The sequence below is a fragment of the Gekko japonicus genome, unplaced genomic scaffold, assembly GCF_001447785.1.
Source record: "Gekko japonicus isolate JY-2015 unplaced genomic scaffold, Gekko_japonicus_V1.1 scaffold3476, whole genome shotgun sequence".
In the NCBI taxonomy this organism is placed as follows: Eukaryota; Metazoa; Chordata; class Lepidosauria; order Squamata; family Gekkonidae; genus Gekko; species Gekko japonicus.
Window position 1 is genome coordinate 33,823 of NW_015163714.1, and position 17,685 is coordinate 51,507.

The 17,685-nt window shown below is 52.9% G+C and overlaps 1 protein-coding gene across 3 annotated transcripts in view; it reads right to left on the reverse strand.

The window, feature by feature from the left end:
• Positions 1–13,022: 13,022 nt before the first annotated feature.
• Positions 13,023–17,685, reverse strand: part of LOC107107538 (chelonianin-like) — a 40,558-nt gene continuing 35,895 nt past the window's right edge. For all 3 annotated transcript variants that reach the window (XR_001482395.1, XR_001482394.1, XM_015407849.1), the window contains one exon: positions 13,023–13,232. Coding sequence is in view for 1 of the 3 variants with exons in the window: in XM_015407849.1 (XP_015263335.1) it covers positions 13,216–13,232 (17 nt within the window). In the remaining 2 variants the exon portion in view is untranslated. The remainder of the gene's footprint in view (positions 13,233–17,685) is intronic.

The following is a 17,685-nucleotide window of genomic DNA, read 5'->3' on the forward strand; positions in this document are numbered from 1 at the left end:
GGAAGCAGAACGAGAGCTTGGGAGGGGGGCGCTGCCAGACCCCCTGCTCCTGAGGTACCAGGGGGGGGGGTCCTCTCCTAACCGGCAGCCTTAACTCCAGTACCTAGATCTTAACATGGCTCAGTCAAGCAGTGAGGAAGCTTTTCGGGGACGTGCCTGGCTGCTTCTTGCTCCTACTGAGGGCTGCTGGGAGCAGGGGGTGGGGCTTGTTGCATGTGCCCGCCCCCTCGGGCTCTTTACTGCCGGAGTTCCGCTCCTGTGCGCTCCCGCGGAAAATGACCCCTGAGTGAGTCTATAGGAGGCTTTGCTCTGTGTGCTAGGTAGAGAATTTGGGCTTCTCTCTTCAAACTGGTGTGTGTGTGTGTGTGACTCCCAATTTCCTGGCACCTTTGGAGTCTGGACTTCCAGTATTCATGATTTCACATGTGTGTGTATGCGGTGTGTATGTGTGTGTGAACTTCCTGACAGTCCAGGCAGCCTTTCCATTACTGTGTCTTTGTGGCAGTCTGGCCCCACTGCTGGACCTCCTGACAGCACCTGGTATTTTTTGGCCACTGTGTGACAGAGTGTTGGACGAGATGGGCCATTGGCCTGATCCAGCATTGGCTTCTCTTATGTTCTTAAGCATAACATTTTCCCAGAGCAGGGAAGGAGCAGAGAGCCCAGGTCAGACCTCAGCATCAATCAGGATGAAGAGGGTACGTGTTTGGAAGAGCCAATTGGAGAGCCAGTCTGGTGTCGTGGTTAAGTGCGCGGACTCTAATCTGGGAGAACCGGGTTTGATTTTTCACTCCTCCACTCGCACCTGCTGGATAACATTGGGCAAGCCGTAGTTCTGATAAGAGCTGTCCTTGAAAAAGAGCCGTCTCTGTCAAGAGCTCTCTCAGCCCCGCCTACCTCACAGGGTGTCTGTTGTGGGGAGGGGAAGGGAAAGGAGTTTGTGAGCCGCTCTGAGACTCCCTTGGGTAGTGAAGGGCAGGGGATAAATCCAATCTCTTCTTCTTGGAAGCGCTGACGGACTCACATTGCTTCTGGGAGGAGCCGCTGGAGCTTCGTGGTGGTCGGAAGTGCCGTCAACTTGCGGCTGGCTTATCGCACCCCCGTCGGGTTGGCCGTTGCCTGCCTCTGCGTAGCAGACCTGGATTTTCTTCCTCAGGGGTTTCCCGTCCAAGGACTAATTGGGGCCGGCTCTGATTAGCTTCTCAGATCTGGTGAGATCCGGCCAGCCTGGGCCCCCCAGGTCGGGGCAGAGACAAGCAGAGGTGGCTTCCCTATCGCCTGCCTCCGTGTGGCAGCCCTGGGCTCCCGTGGAGGTCTCCCATCCAAACACTAGCCAGGGCTGACCCTGCTTCGGTTCTGAGATCTGCCGAAATTGGGTTAGCCGGGGCCATCCGGGTCAGGGCGGGAGCCTTGCGGCTGGTCTGAAGCACACTTCCCTTTCTGCAGAAACTGTTCTGTTTCAGCCCACAAGAAGAGGCAGGGCACCATGTGCTGGGAAGATTTCGCAAGAGGACTTCCTGGTGGTTCATGTGGAGGAGTTGTGGCCGGGTTCCACCCCCGGCATCTTCGGCTGGAAGGAACAGCCAGCAAGTGGTGTGAGAGTCCTCCGCCGGAAACCCCAGAGAGCGGCTGCCAGCCTGAGTAGACAAGACTAGCGCCAGCGTGGTGGTTAAGAGCAGCAGACTCTAGTCTGGGAGAGCCGGGTTCGATTCCCCCACTCCTCCTCCACTTGCACCTGGCTGGATGACCTTGGGCAAGCTGTAGTTCTGATAAGAGCTGTCCTTGAAAAAGAGCCATTTCTGTCAAGAGCTCTCTCAGCCCCGCCTCCCTCCCGGGGCGTCTGTGGTGGGGAGGGGGAGGGAGAGGACACCTTTGGGGGGTGAAGGGCCATGGGGTATAAATCCAATCTCTTCTCTCTCTTCTTCCACGTGCAGCCAGCTGGGTGACCATGGGCCAGTCACCGCTCTCTCGGGTGCCTGTGGTGGGGGGAGGAAGGGAAGACGATTGTCAGCCAACTGGAGACTCCTTAAGGTAGCGAAAAGTGGGGCACAATAAAGACTGCTCCTTTGTCCCGGAGACTGGAAGGGTTTCAATAGGAGGCAGCCTCATCTAGAGCTCAGGGCTTGGCCCGCAGAAGGTCCCCGGTTCAATTCCCAGTAGCATCTCCAGGGAAAAGAAGCAGGCAGGAGGTGATACGAAAGGTGTTTTTCAACCCCAGACTCGGGAGACATGACTGAGAGCAAAACTAAACTATACGTTTTTTAAGAGTTGGGTCTGGGTTCCCCAGGTCCAGTTCATGTTCCCTGCAGCCGCCTTGGCAGCTGCGAGCACTGGCTCTGTGTGTGTGAGAGAGACCGACCAACCGACCAACCAAATGGGCTTGGACTGGCACTAGGGGGGGAAGGGTTCCTGCCTCTCCCATTTTGGTGCCGTGGTTAAGTGTGCGGACTCTAATCTGGGATAACCGGGTTTGATTCCCCACTCCTCAGCTTGCACCTGCTGGATGACCTTGGGCAAGCCGTAGTTCTGATAAGAGCTGTTTTTAAAAAAGAGCCATTTCTGTCAGAGCTCTCTCAGCCCCACCTACCCTCTACAGGGTGTCTGTTGTGGGGAGGGGAAGGGAAAGGAGTTTGTAAGCCGCTCTGAGACTCCTTTGGGTAGTGAAAGCTGGGGTATAAATCCAATCTCCTCCTCCTTCCTCCTCCCAAGCCAATTTCCTATGCAGAAACCATGGCGGGGTGAGTTCTTGCTTCGGTTTCACTGCTCTGTGGTTACACATGCAGAGTATCTGTGCAGACCCAGGGCAATAACTCCCTCCAGCACAGTTTTTGGCCAGGAAAATACCTGGAGGGGGAGGAACCCTCAATCCCTCCCTCTGTGGTGCTGTTCCAAAAGGGCTCTAATATATATTTTTTTAAAACAGAAGCCGTTCCCCAAGACGAGTTGTGTGTCCCAGGAACCTGGACCCAACTCTTTAAAAAATGTAGTGTCTAGTTTGGCCCTGCCTTTGTCAGTAGAAGGCAGCCATTGCTCTGAATGTTCCCAGAGCTTCCCTGGTGCTTCTATTCTCACAGCCCTGGGGCAGGCCTGGCTCCTGGTCTGGTGGGGCCGCTTGCCCTGATGGAGGACGAAGGGGAGGGGGCGCTCCCTGCCTTTCCGCATCAAGGCCAAGCGCCGAAGAATAGATTCTTTTGAACTATGGTGCTGGAGAAGACTCTTGAGAGTCCCTTGGACTGCAAGAAGATCAAATCAGTCAATCCTAAAAGAAATCAACCCTGACTGTTCCCTGGAAGGCCAGATAATGAAACTGAAGCTCAAAGACTTTGGCCACCCAATGAGAAGGGAGCACTCCCTGGAGAAGAAGGCCCTGATGCTGGGAAAGATTGAAGGTCAAAGAAGACGGGGACGGCAAAGGATGAGATGGTTAGACAGTGTCAGAGATGCAACGAACATGAAACTGAGCAAACTTCAGAGGACAGCGGAAGACAGGAGGGCCTGGCGGGATCTAGTCCATGGGGTCGCGAAGAGTCGGACTCAACTGTGCGACTGAACAACAACAAATCCAAGACTGAGGTGGAGCAGTTCTTGGTAATTGCAACAGATGACCGCTTGGGGGCAGCCTTCTTCAGCCACTGAAGCAATACCAGCTAATCAAGGGTTTAATTGGCCTTTCCAGTCTTCCCTGGGTTACCTGTTTCTTTTAAGAATCACAAAGCCCACATGCGTTCTCACCGTGGGAGTCCCACATTATCCCTTCCGACCCTCTAAGCTGAGTGAGTGTGAGCTAGCTCACAGTTTTTTAGCCTCCGGCTCACACATTTTTGTCTTTGCTCAGGAAGGATGGGGCTCCAGAGCAAACTAACTGATGCAGTGAGTAGCCAAATGGCTCGCTCACAACTTTAATGCCAGTAGCTCGCAAAGTAGAGTGTTTGCTCACGAGACTCCACGGCGGAGAAGGAGCATTGCTTCCGACTGCCAGGGACATAATTGATTCACTGAGGTTTTACGGACCCTCCAGAAGACTTTAGGGTCGAAGTCCTGCACCGGAATGCTGCCCTGCTGCGTCCCGTCTTTTAAAACTGGTGTACGGCATTCCCCCCTCCCCTTTAAGACAATTGTGATGCCACATGATCTAGAGTGGACTTTCCAGGAGAGCTAGCTAGAGGCCTGCCGTGTGTGTGTGGTATGTGACATCGGTGCCAAAGCCCAGTTTGCCTAGTTGCTATTCTTACAACATAAGCTCCCGGAAGACATCAGAGCCCTGCAGGACCTCTTACAGGTCCTCAGGGCCTGCAAAACGGAGCTCTTCCATCAGGCCTTTGATTAGGAGCCGCTACCAATAACAACTGAACTGTGATAAGGCCCTCTATGTCAACACCAACAGCCTGTGATGTCAACAGCAACAGCCTTTGGCCATACTCTTTGAGCCAGTTTGGTGTCGTGGTTAAGTGCACAGACTCTAATCTGGGAGAACCGGGGTTTGATTCCCCACTCCTCCACTTGCAGCTGCTGGATGACCTTGGGCAACCGTAGTTCTGACAAGAGCTGTCCTTGAAAAAGAGACGTTTCTGTCAGAGCTCTCTCAGCCCTGCCTACCCTCTACAGGGTGTCTGTTGTGGGGAGGGGAAGGGAAAGGAGTTTGTAAGCTGCTCTGAGACTCCTTCAGGTAGTGAAGGGCGGGGTATAAATCCAATCTCCTCTTCTCTTCTTCTTCTTCTTCTTCTTCTTCTTTGTTACCATCATATCGTATCATGGCCTAGTGGGATCAGTATGCAATGTTACCGCCACCAGCACTTTATCTGTTATTTCTTATCTGTTATGTATATGAGTTTCGTGATGGCACATTGTGCTTAATGCATTTGTGTTTTAAGGCATTTTAACTGTTTTAATGTAAGCCGCCCTGAATCTGCCTCGGTAGGAAGGGTGGTATACTAGTAGAAATAAATAAATAAATAAATAAATAAAATTACATTGGCTCAAATCCCACTGGAGCAGTAATGGGGTGTGGGTGGTGTGGGGGAGAAAGTAGGATACATTAACAGAAGCATTGTGTTCAGATCATGGGAGGTGGTAGTTCCGCTCTATTCTGCTATGGTGAAGCCCCACCTGGAGTCCTGTGTCCAGTTTAGGGCACCACATTTTAGGCAGGATGTTGACAAGCTCGAGCGTGTCCAGAAGAGGGCAACCAGGATGGTGAGAGGGCTGGAATCCAAGTCTGATGAGGAAAGGCTGAAAGAGTTGGGTCTGTTTAGCCTGGGAAAGAGAAGGCTTAGAGGGGACACGATTGCAGTCTTCAAGTATTGGAAGGGCTGTCATGTAGAAGATGGAGCGGATCTCTTCTCTCTTGCTCCGGACTGCAAGACTAGGTTTAATGGGTGGAAATTACAAGGGAGTCACTGGCTAAATATCTGGAGAAACTTCCTAACTGTAAGAGTGGTTGAGCAGTGCAACAGTCTGCCTCGGGAGGTGGTGGATGCTCCTTCGCTGGACGTTTTCAAGCGGAGCCTGGCCGACCATCTTTCGGGTATGTTGTAGGGCTCTCTTTTGGCTATGCCCCTGCAGAGTGCAGAGGGGTTTGGACTAGATGACCTGCAAGGTCCCTTCCAACTCTGACATTCTATGATTCTATGAATGTGTATGGATGGGCAGTAGGCGTCGGGGGAGGAGCTGGCCACGGTGCCCTTCCCCTAGCCAAGCTGTGGGGCAGCCTTAGCCGGGAGGCTATGCTGCTCATGTGTCGGAGGTAGCGGAGAATTGCCGAAGCAAGGCTTGCCTGGCCTTCCTCGGGCTCCACGTGGCATGCTGGACAACAGAGCTTTCCCACAATCCCCTCGGCAGGCCAGCCCACAGGCCCAAGGGGCTTCTCCCAGAAGCAGCCGTGATGGGTGCAGTCTTCAGTCGGGACGGACCCCACCGACCACCCACTTCTTCTCGTCAGCAATTGATCCCAAGCCAGCTCCCCATTTTCCTATTAATTTCATTTTGCAGAAATTGGACTCTCCCCTTGCATCATTGCAAGAGAATACAATATTGACATACCAGATGTACTGGCAAAAACACGCACACTACAGAACTTACTCAAGATAGATGGCTGGATATCTGGAACACGCACAAGAATAATTCATCTATCCTCTCACTAAAATGGCAAAACCTTAGAATTATGACAAAATGGTACTTAACCCCTTTACAGTTATCCCGTATCACACATAAATCTGACTCCCTCTGCTGGAGAAAGTGTAGAGAGTGGTACTTACATACGCTGTTGGATGGAATGTCCTGTTATCTCATCTTTTTGGGACGAGGTACTAGAAGAAATTAGATGTGTAACAGGACACAGCATAAATAAAAATCCAGAATTGATACTTTTAAACCTTAGGAATGATAGTGATTTATCCAATGTTCAAAGAAAAATAATTGCCTTACTGTTATTTGCAGCCAAGACAACCATAGCATCGAAGTGGAAATCAGAAAGTAAACCAACCTTAAACTTATGATATAAGAAACTATGGAATCTATATGTAAGGGGGAAAAATATCAGACATAATGAAACCACCAAAAGCTAATGGCGGGTATAGTGAATTCACTAGTATATGGCTACCTATCGTATCATATCTAGTTTCTCAAGAGATAATACCAGAGGTAATAGACACACGTCACCAGTGGTAAATAGAGCATATGTTAATGCTAAGTTTATGTTAATATAATATGTTAGTACTAAGTTTATGAAGGAAAGAATAATCTCTTTTAAGCCGATGTATTGTGATTTGAATGTTCCCTTGTAAGTGGTCAAGCTGATGTAAACTTACCCTATATAAGGCTGATATTATTTATGGCAAATGGAGAATTGAAAATTGAATAAAATATAATTTTTCAAAAACAAGGAAGCCAAAAGATCTCCAAGGCCCTCCCTCCCTCCCTCCTCACCCGCCACCGGCCTCCCAGCTGCCTGTCTCTTCACGAGCCTCTCCCGCAGCACCCCAGGCCGAAGGCAGGGGAGGGGCACGCCGTACGGTTGCCAACTTCCAAGGGGGGGGGGGTTAGGGGCCTCCCGGAATTACAGTGGATCTCCAGATGACTGAGATCCATTCCCCTGAAGAAAACGGCTTCGTCTCCTGATCCTGCTCTCCCCAGGGTCCACGCCCAAATCTCCAGGAATTTCCCAGCCAGAAGTTGGGAACCCTACTAGGTAGAGCCTGGTCATCTCCCAGAATTACAGTTCCTCACCCGGAGCTGGCAGTAGAAGAAGTTCTGGCAGTAGAAGAACCCGCAGTAGAAGAAGAGGAAGTTCCTAACCCGGAGTGGGCCGTGGCGTGGAAAGGGCCCTCGCCTCCACGTTGGTCAGGTGCCTAGGGAACCTGCGCCTGCCGTGTGGCCCTCCTGCCTTCTCTCTCACGGAGCCCTCTTGCTTTGGTTCCGGAGGACGGAGTTCGTGTTCCTCTGGGGACGGGGGACTGGGTTGGTCTCTCTGCAAAACCGGGCTCTTTCACTTGCTCACGGAGGCAGATCCAATAAGTCACAAGGAGAAGCTTAGCCCCTTTTTCTGGTCAGGTGGTGAGACCAAACAGCACCTAAACAGGCTGAATTCAAGCCCAGGAGCACCTTAGAGATCAACGAGATTTTTGGGGGATGAGCTCTTATTTATTTATTTATTTATTTATTTACTTGATGTTTTACCCCTCCCTCCCCGCCGAGGCAGGCTCAGGGCGGCTTACATAAGAAAGCAACACATAAAACAACAGTATAAATATCAATATAAAACACACAGCATAGTTATTGAAACCATTAACATAGTGATGGTGGTGCAGCTGTGATAAAGTGCATATGAAACCGTACATTCAACGGTGGGAAGCACATCAAATAAACGTCCATCACTCCATCATCTCAAAAAACTCGATCAAAGGAAAAAATGTGTTAGAAAATGTAATGTATCCAGTCCAGACAAGTCCAGACAAGCCTCCAGGCAATTAACCTCATGACCAAACTGTCCACGCACACTGTGGGTGCGTTCAGACGGAGCGTTTCTGCCGGCATAAACTGCACCGGTTGGAACCGGTGCAGTTTATGCCGGCAGAAACGCGATCAGACTCACCCTCCTGTCTGCAGAGCCCTCCGGTGGACGCCCGCTGACACGCTGCGGGCGTCTGCGTTTTTTTAAAAAAGGACTGTTTGAGCATGCGCACAGGCAGCCATTCAGAGAATGGCGATTTTTGTGCATGCTCAACCCCCCCCTTACATTTAAACTTTAAAGGTAAGCACTTACCTTTAAAGTTTAAAGCCCAACCTGGCCTCGTTTCAGTCCCGGACTCCTCCGGGACGGTAAAGTAAGGTGTTTTTTTTTCTTCACAAACGCCTGAGCGCATATCGCTTAGAGGTAAAAAAAAATGGTGGGGGAAAGCCGGAAGCCTCAGGCTTCCGATGGAAGTGGCTAGGCACCAGTGGAGAGCGATCAGACACCGGTTTGTATCGGAAGCCATCGTTGTACTCTGGATACCACCACTTGGGACCTAGTGGCAGAGTACAACGGTGTAAACGGCTTTGTAACGGTTAGGGACGGGAGGCAGATGTTCGCCATGTGAACGCCAGCGCTGTCTGAAGACGTTTCCATGGTCATGTGGCCGGCATGACTAAACACCAAGGCGCATCACTCCATCATGCAGCAACTTGGGTCTCGAACTGCTGAACTACTGACCTTCCACAGCCTGCAGTTCAGCGTCTTAACCACTTGAGCCCCCGCAGCTTCTACCAAGCTAGGCCCCCCCCCCCCAAACATCCGATAGTGCGTTTGCTTGCATTTCTCCCCAGTAAGTTTCATGGTTTTTAAATTAGTTTCAGACTTCATTTCCAGCCTATCAGGACCAGGGCCCATGACTCAGTGGCAGAGCATTACATGCCAGCAGTTCAACCCCTTCCTGGCAATGCTCCCTCTAAGCAGTGGAGTCTTGTGAGCAAAAATTCTACTTTGTAAGCCACTGGCATTAAAGTTGTGAGCGAACGATTGGGCTACTGCATAAATCAGTTTGCTCTGGAGCCACCCTTCCTGAGCGAAGACGTAAATGTGTGAGCCAGAGGCTAAAAAATGGAGCTAGCTCGCACTCAGCTTAAAGGGAACAGTGGGGGGGCATCTTTCTTTTGCACTCATAAAGGTTTGCAAATTGGTGCCACCCACAACAAAAAGAGCTTTGCGTGACTTGAATTTGGGGGTGCAGCAGGCCTTAATGGCAGGGGTCATTAAGCCCACCCACCCCCTTACAGACACATCAGGATCTCTACCAGAATCATCAGCTTCCATTTTTTGACAAGTCTATGTCTCTAGCCCTTTTTCTTGTGGAGATAGAAGTGATATTTTTCATCATCATCATCACCATCATCACCATCATCACCCATCATCACCCATCATCATCACCCATCATCCATCACCCATCATCCATCATCAATCATCAATCATCATAATCAATCATAATCAATCATCAATCATCAATCATCAATCATCATCATCAATCATCATCATTTTTTGCATCCATTTATACTTCAGCCTTCTCCCCTCTGAGGAGCTTACCTCATTCTCCTCCCCTTAATTTTATCCTCCCAGCAACTCTGCAAGGTAAGGTAGGCTGAGATGTGTGACTGGCCCGAGGTCACCCAGCGAGCTGGATATGTTAGAGTTGGAAGGGACCTTGCAGGTCATCTAGTCCAACCCCCTGAACTCTTCAGGAGCACAGCCGAAAGATGGTCATCCAGCCTCCGCTTGAAAACGTCCAGAGAAGGAGCCTCCACCACCTCCCGAGGCAGTCTGTCCCACTGCTCAACCACCCTTTCAGTGAGGAAGATTCTCCTGATTTTTAGCCAGTATCGACTCCCTTGTAGCTTCCACCCATTAGATCTTGTCTTGCAATCTGGAGCAAGAGAGAATAGATCCACTCCCTCTTCTACATGACAGCCCTTCAGATACTTGAAGACTGCAATCCTGTCCCCTCTAAGCCTTCACTTTCCCAGGCTAAACATACCCAACTCTTTCGGCCTTTCCTCATAAGACTTGGATTCCAACCTTCTCACCACCCTGGTTGCCCTCTTCTGGACACGCTCGTCAACATCCTTCCTCAAATGTGGTGCCCAAAACTGGACATCTTGACCCTTCCGTGACGCCTGCTCTACGAGTAAGAATGTCACACACACATCCATGTCCCTAACCCAACCTTGACCACTCCATAGAATACCAGCAGCACATACCATGGGTGGAGGAGGCAGAGGACGGCAGCTCAGCCCAGGAGACAAAGCATCCTACGACGTGGAGGATGAGCCTGGGACTCATGGTGCTCCCCGGAGATGGGCCCGAATGTCCTGGGGTGAGATATGACCCCTCTCGCCCCGCCCTCCTCTCCTGGGGCTGGGTTGAGAGCAGTGTTCCCTCTCAGCTGAGTGTGAGCCAGCTCACAGTTTTTTAGCCTCCGGCTCACACATTTTTGTCTTGGCTCAGGAAGGATGGGGCTCCAGAGCACAGTAATTTATGCAGCAGCCCAATCGCTCGCTCACAAGTTTAATGCCGGGAGCTCACAAAGCAGAATTTTTGCTCACAGGACTCCACACCTTAGAGGGAGTATTGGTTGAGAGGGAAACGAGAAACAGATGAGGCCCCTGGTCCGGCCGGTTTGGTGTGGTGTGAGAAGCAAGGAACGGGTCTTGGCCGGACGGAACCAGGAAATGACCGCAATGCCTCTGGCTCAAAACACCTTCTCAAAGATCAATGACTGCCTGGGGCAAGGGAGGACCGCTCCAGACTGGAGTGCGGGAGGGAAGAGGAGACTCCCCCCTCCAGGCGTGGAATGTCCCCTTTGCCCTCCTCAGGACTGGTCCTGTGTCTGGAGGCAGCCCATCTGGGGCACTGAGTCTGGGGGCAAAGACAAGGGAGGAGGTCTGCTTTCTCTCCCCCCCCCCCCCCCCCCGCTTTTCAGGTCCTGAAAGCAAAGGAGGAGCTCTGTTGCTTTGCCGCCATAAAGCTGCCAAAGGCTCCCAGTCAGGGAGTGAATGAATTGCAGAGTCCGGCTGGGCAGCCCAGGAAGAGATGGTCCTGTGGAAATGGCAGCCTTTCCTTTCACGGCTTGCTGAAATAACTGCTCCCCTCCCAGCCTCCATCTTGAACCCTGGAAACGCCTTCCACCTGTTGAATTGTGCTCCACAGTGGATTTGCGTACTGCCACCATAGAGACCTGCTTGATGGAACAAGGTTGCAATGGCAGATTGTTGTCTGCCTGTCTGTCTCCCTCTCTCAGCTAGTCCTCCCAGCTGCCACGTGGCTTCTTCGAAAAGGCAGCGCAGAAGGGTGCCACCACCCAGCAGCCCATTTCCCGTGTGATGTGCAAAGCAGAGACTATCCCACGAACAGAAGAGAAGTCCAGGGGGCGCCTTAAAGACGAACGACATTCATTCCAGTCACATCGTCAGGGCCAAATGGCAGCGATGGCTTTTGATCCAGAGAGACCCGCAGACACCCAGCAGCTGTGGGGGAATGGCTTCTAAGAAGCAAAGGAGACCCCCGAATGGGCTAGGAATCCCCCCCCAGGCAGAGGAAGAGCTCCCGCACCCCCTCCAGGCTGTTTTCCTGCTTGGGAACAGTGTGGGGGAGGGGTATTTCCCAGTTTTTGCTGCTCCATGTGGAGTCTTTAAGGTGCCACCAGGGATAATTAACCCGTGGAATTCACTGCCACAGGAAGTGGTGGCAAGCACGGACAGCTTCAGGAGGGGACTGGAGAAAATATGAGCAGTCAGTGTGATGCGATGGCGAAGGAGGCAAAGTCAGCCTTGGGTTGTATTAAAAGGGCCACAGCATCGAAATCGCAGGAGGTCACACAGCCCCTCTGTAGACCGCCTTGGTCAGGCCACACCTGGAGTACCGTGTGCAGTGCTGGAGGCCTCACTTGAAAAAGGATGTGGGCAAAATCATCGAGAGGGTGCAGAAGAGAGCGACGAGGATGATCAGGGGTCTGGAGACTGAGCCCTACGAGGAAGGGCCTCGGGCCTCGGGAATGTTTAGTTTGGAGAAGAGAAGATTAAGGGGGACACGGTTGCTCTCTTTAAGTATCTGAAAGGCTGTCATTTGGAGGAGGGCCAGGAGCTGTTCCAGGTGGCAGCAGAGGACAGGACCCAAAGCAAAGGGTTTAAATCGCATGCAGAAAGGTATCGGCTGAATACTAGGAAAAAAATTTTCACGGTCAGAGTGGTTCAAAGGTGGAATCAGGTGCCTAGGGAGGTGGTTAGCTTCTAAGAAGAGGTTGGACAAATATTTGTCAGAGATGTTTTAGGCTGGTCCTACATTGGGCAGTCCAGCCTACCTAGCAGTTCGAAAGCAAGAAATTGCAAGTAGATAAATAGGTACCACTTCGGTGGGAAGGTAACAGCGTTCCATGCACCTTGGTGTTTAGTCATGCCGGCCACATGACCACGGAAACGTCTTCAGACAGCGCTGGCTCTTCGGCTTGGAAACGGAGATGAGCACCGCATCCCTAGAGTCGGATTCGACTGGCTTTCAAGCAAGGAAACCTTTACCTTTACATTGGGCAGGGGGTTGGACTAGATGGTCTGTATGGCCCCTTCCAACTCTATGATTCTATGATTAAACATCTGGAGCAGAGGTCCATCAGAGGCTATCAGCCAGAAGGTGTAAAGGTAACAGTCTGTCTGGGGCAGTGGTGCTCTGTCATTTTGGTGCTTAGAAGGCCAGAGTGGGAGGGCTCCCGAAGTTCTGGCCCCACTGCTGGATGGCTTGATGGCCCCTGGGTTTTGGCCACTGTGTGAGGCAGAGTGTTGGACCGGACCGGATGGGCCGCTGGCCTGGTCTGCCATGACTTCTAACCTTCTGGGTGCTGGTCCTGTCTCTCTGGCCAGGATCGGTGCCAGTCGGAGACGCGCCCCCTCTGCAGAGAGTGAGAGGCAGTCCCGCGGACACAGTGCCCGGACGCAAGCAGTCCACCCCCCCTCCCCTCGCCAGTTACATGTCTCCACCCACAGGCAAGTTCAGAGGCTGGGAGCTCAGACTGGTTCTTTATTGGGGTGGGGGGGGGAGATCGGGTACAGGGCTGGGTCACATCTCGACCATCTGCTATTCTCCCCCTCCAGGAAGGCAGCCAAGGAGCCTGGCTGCGGTGCGGTCCTGGTCCTGGTCAGCAGAAGAAACCTGGGGATAGCGGGCAGGGGGCTGCTGCTGCCACCGCCGTGGCCCGCTCAGACTCTCGGGGACCCTGGAAAAGAAGAGAAGGGCGGCGTCATCAGCCCCAGGTGGGTCCACACCCCTGCTTGTGCTTGGCCCCTCCTGGGGAGAGCCACCGAGAAACGACTGGGGGATGCTGCAGAGATTAGGTACGGCCCAGACTGGGCCAATCGCATCGGATCCTGGAAGCCACACAGGGTTGGCCCCGGTGGGTCTTTGGAGGGGAGACCACCCAGGAAGCCCAGGGCTGCTGCCACGGCCGACTCCCACCCGGGCCCCCAGCAAGGAGGCTGCAGACGGGTGAGGGATGACAGAAAAGGGGGGAGGGAGGGAGGGCCGCCGATGTGGGGCAGAGGACTGAGTTCCTGCAACTGGCCCCTCCTCCCCTAACTGCCCCAGCCCTCCTTCAGGTTTAGTGGTGGGGCCATGGCTCTTTGGGAGATCATCTACTTTGGGAGCAGGAGGTCCCGGGCACGTTCCCCCAGCGCCCCCACCTGAAAGGGACGTTGTTTTCGGGTTGTGTGTGTGTCTCAGGTGAAGCCCTTGCCTGGTGCCGGGGACAGGCCAGGAGCAGTGTTCTCTCTAAGCTGAGTTAGTGTGAGCTAGCTCACAGTTTTTTAGCCTCTGGCTCACAGGTTTTTGTCTCAGTTCAGGAAGGATGGCTCCAGAGCGAACTAATTTAGGTAGCAGCTGAATCGCTTATTCACAACTTTAATTCCAGGAGCTCACAAGACTCTACAGCTTAGAGGGAGCATTGGCCGGGAGTCACACCGGAGCAAAGCTACAGCCTCCAACTCCCCTTTCTGGCAACATGATTCAGGCTGTGTCTGCACTTCGGTCTCAACGTGGACCGAGACCCCGGCCGGCTTCTGCACCTCTGTCTGCCCCACCTCTCTCGCCCCATCCCTGCCTTCGAAATCCTGCTCATGCTCAGAAGCACAAAAAGAACACTGCAACACTCGAGCACACGAAGCTGCCTTAGACAGGATCAGAACCACTGGTCCAGCCAAGACAGTTCGGCCCACTTGGACGGGCTGCAGCCCAACAGGGTCTCAGGCAAAGAGGTCTTTCCCATCACCTCCTGCCTGGTCCTTTTAACTGGAGATGCTGCCGGGGATTGAACCTGGGACCTTCTGCATGCCAGGCAGAGGCTCTTCCACTGAGCCACAGCCCCTCTTGACAGCACTCCAGGGTCTCAGGCAGAGGTCTTTCCCATCACCTCTTGCCCGGTCCTTTTAACTGGAGATGCTGCCGGGGATTGAACCTGGGACCATCTGCGTGCTGAGGAGATGCTCTTGCCCAATGTACAGCTGTTCTGCGGAGCTCCCAGGGGTTGAATTCCCTCCTTGTGCCCTGGTGGCGCCCACATCAGAGGCCAGGCCGTGGCATCAGTGCCGTGGACTTCCCTTACCTCCAGAGACCTTCCTGCACTCGCGGCCACAGCCGTTGCTGCAGCATTTCTCTCCTGCACGACAGTCGCTGTCCTTTCTGCACTGATCCACGCAGGCTCCAGCGCCTTGAGGCTTGGGGCATTGTCCGAGAGACCTCGGGGGACGCACTGGAAGGAACACAGAAGGGCTGAGAGGCAAGGGGAGGGGGACCATTCCAGGCAGCGGGCAGAAGAGGGCACGTGGGTATGGCTGCCAGCCAGGACAGCTGATTCCCCCCACCAACCTGGGGGGGGATACTGTGGGTAAGGTTGCCAATCTCCAGGTGAGACCTGGAGATCTCCCAGAATCTCAACAGCTCTCTAGACTACAGAGCTCAGCCCAGACCAGTTCTCCTGGAGAAGACGGCTGCCTTGGAGGGTGGATTCAGTGGCCTTACACCCCGCTGCGGACCCTCCTCTACCCGAACCCCACCCTTCCCAAGCCCTTAGGTATGGCCCAGACGCGGTATGGACTTGGTATGGCCCAGACTATGCCAATCTCATTGTATCCTGGAAGCCACACAAGGTTGGCTGAGGTGGGCCTTTGGAGGGGAGACCACCCTGGAAGTCCCAGGTTGCTGCGGAGAGGCAGGCCACGGCCGACTCCCACCCGAACCCCCAGCACGGAGGCTGCAGACTGGTGAGGGATGAGAGGACATCTTGGGCAAGGGAGATTAGGGGGAAGGGGGGGAGGAAGGGCTGCCGACGTGGGGCAGAGGATTGCGTTCCTGCAGCTGGCCCCTCCTCCCCTAACTGCCCCAGCCCTCCTTCAGGTTTAGTGGTGGGGCCGTGGCTCTGTGGGAGATCCCCTGCTTTCGGTGCAGAAGGTCCCGGGCACGTTCCCCCAGCACCCCCATCTGAAAGGGACGTTGTTTCAAGGGAGTCTCTGGCGAAGGCCTTGCCTGGTGCCGGGGACAGGCCGGGAGTCAACCTGGAGCAAGAGCCCCCCAGTTCTCCTTTCCAGCAACATTCAGGCTGTGGAGACCCCAGGTGGCTTCAGCACCTCTGTCTGCCTCGCCTCTCTCACCCCATCCCTGCCTCCCAAATCCTGCTCATGCTCGGAAGCACAAAAAGAACACTGCAGCACACAAACACACGAAGCTGCCTTAGACCGGATCAGAACCACTGGTCCAGCCAAGACAGTTCGGCCCACTTAAACGGGCTGCAGCTCAACAGGGTCTCAGGCAAAGAGGTCTTTCCCATCACCTCCTGCCTGGTCCTTTTAAATGGAGATGCTGCCGGGGATTGAACCTGGGACCTTCTGCATGCCAGGCAGAGGCTCTTCCGCTGAGCCACAGCCCTTCCCATAGTTCTCCAGGGTCTCAGACAGAGGTCTTTCCCATCACCTCCTGCCCAGTCCTTTTAACTGGAGATGCTGCTGGGGATTGAACCTGGGACCTTCTGCATGCCAGGCAGAGGCTCTTCCGCTGAGCCACAGCCCTTCCCATAGTTCTCCAGGGTCTCAGACAGAGGTCTTTCCCATCACCTCCTGCCCAGTCCTTTTAACTGGAGATGCTGCTGGGGATTGAACCTGGGACCTTCTGCATGCCAGGCAGAGGCTCTTCCGCTGAGCCACAGCCCTTCCCATAGTTCTCCAGGGTCTCAGACAGAGGTCTTTCCCATCACCTCCTGCCCAGTCCTTTTAACTGGAGATGCTGCTGGGGATTGAACCTGGGACCTTCTGCATGCCAGGCAGAGGCTCTTCCGCTGAGCCACAGCCCCTCAGTGTACAGCTGTCCTGCGCAGCCCCCTTGGGTCGAATTCCCTCCTTGTACCCTGGTGGTACAAGGAGGGAATTTGCACTCAATTTGCCAGCAAATTTGCAAAACGCAACAGTGGCCAGTATACATTCCAATCCCAAAGAAGGGCAATGCCAAGGAATGTTCAAACTATCGCACAATTGCACTCATATCACACGCTAGCAAGGTCATGCTCAAGATCCTACAAGCTAGGCTTCAACAGTACGTGGATAGAGAACTACCAGAAGTACAAGCTGGGTTTCGAAGAGGTAGAGGAACGAGAGATCATATTGCCAACATTCGCTGGATTATGGAGAAAGCAAGAGAGTACCAGAAAAACATCTACTTCTGCTTCATTGACTATGCTAAAGCCTTTGACTGTGTGGATCACAACAAACTATGGCAGGTCCTTAAAGAGATGGGAGTACCAGACCACCTCACATGTCTCTTGAGAAACCTGTATAAGGGCCAAGAAGCAACAGTTAGAACCGGATATGGAACAACTGATTGGTTCAGCATAGGAAAAGGAGTACGACAAGGATGTATATTGTCGCCTTGCTTATTTAATATATATGCAGAGTACATCATGCGAAATGCTGGCCTGGATGAATCACAAGCGGGAATTAAGATTGCTGGGGAAAAGATCAACAACCTCAGATATGCAGACGATACCACTCTAATGGCAGAAAGTGAAGAGGACCTAAAGAGCCTCTTGCTCAGAGTAAAAGAGGAGAGCGCAAAAGTGGGCTTGAAGCTCAACATCAAAAAAACTAAGATCATGGCATCCGGCCCCATCACTCCTTGGCAAATAGAAGGGGAAGCTGTGGAAGTAGTGACAGACTTCACGTTCCTGGGATCCCAGATCACCGCAGACTGTGACTGCAGCCATGAAATTAAAAGACGCCTGCTCCTTGGGAGGAAAGCGATGGCGAACCTAAACAGCATGATAAAAAGTAGAGACATCACCCTGCCAACAAAAGTCCGCATGGTCAAAGCAATGGTATTCCCAGTAGTCATGTATGGCTGCGAGAGTTGGACTATAAGGAAGGCCGAGCGCCGAAGAATAGATTCTTTTGAACTATGGTGCTGGAGAAGACTCTTGAGAGTCCCTTGGACTGCAAGAAGAACAAATCAGTCAATCCTCAAAGAAATCAACCCTGACTGTTCCCTGGAAGGCCAGATAATGAAACTGAAGCTCAAATACTTTGGCCACCAAATGAGAAGGGAGCACTCACTGGAGAAGACCCTGATGCTGGGAAAGATTGAAGGTCAAAGAAGACGGGGACGGCAAAGGATGAGATGGTTAGACAGTGTCA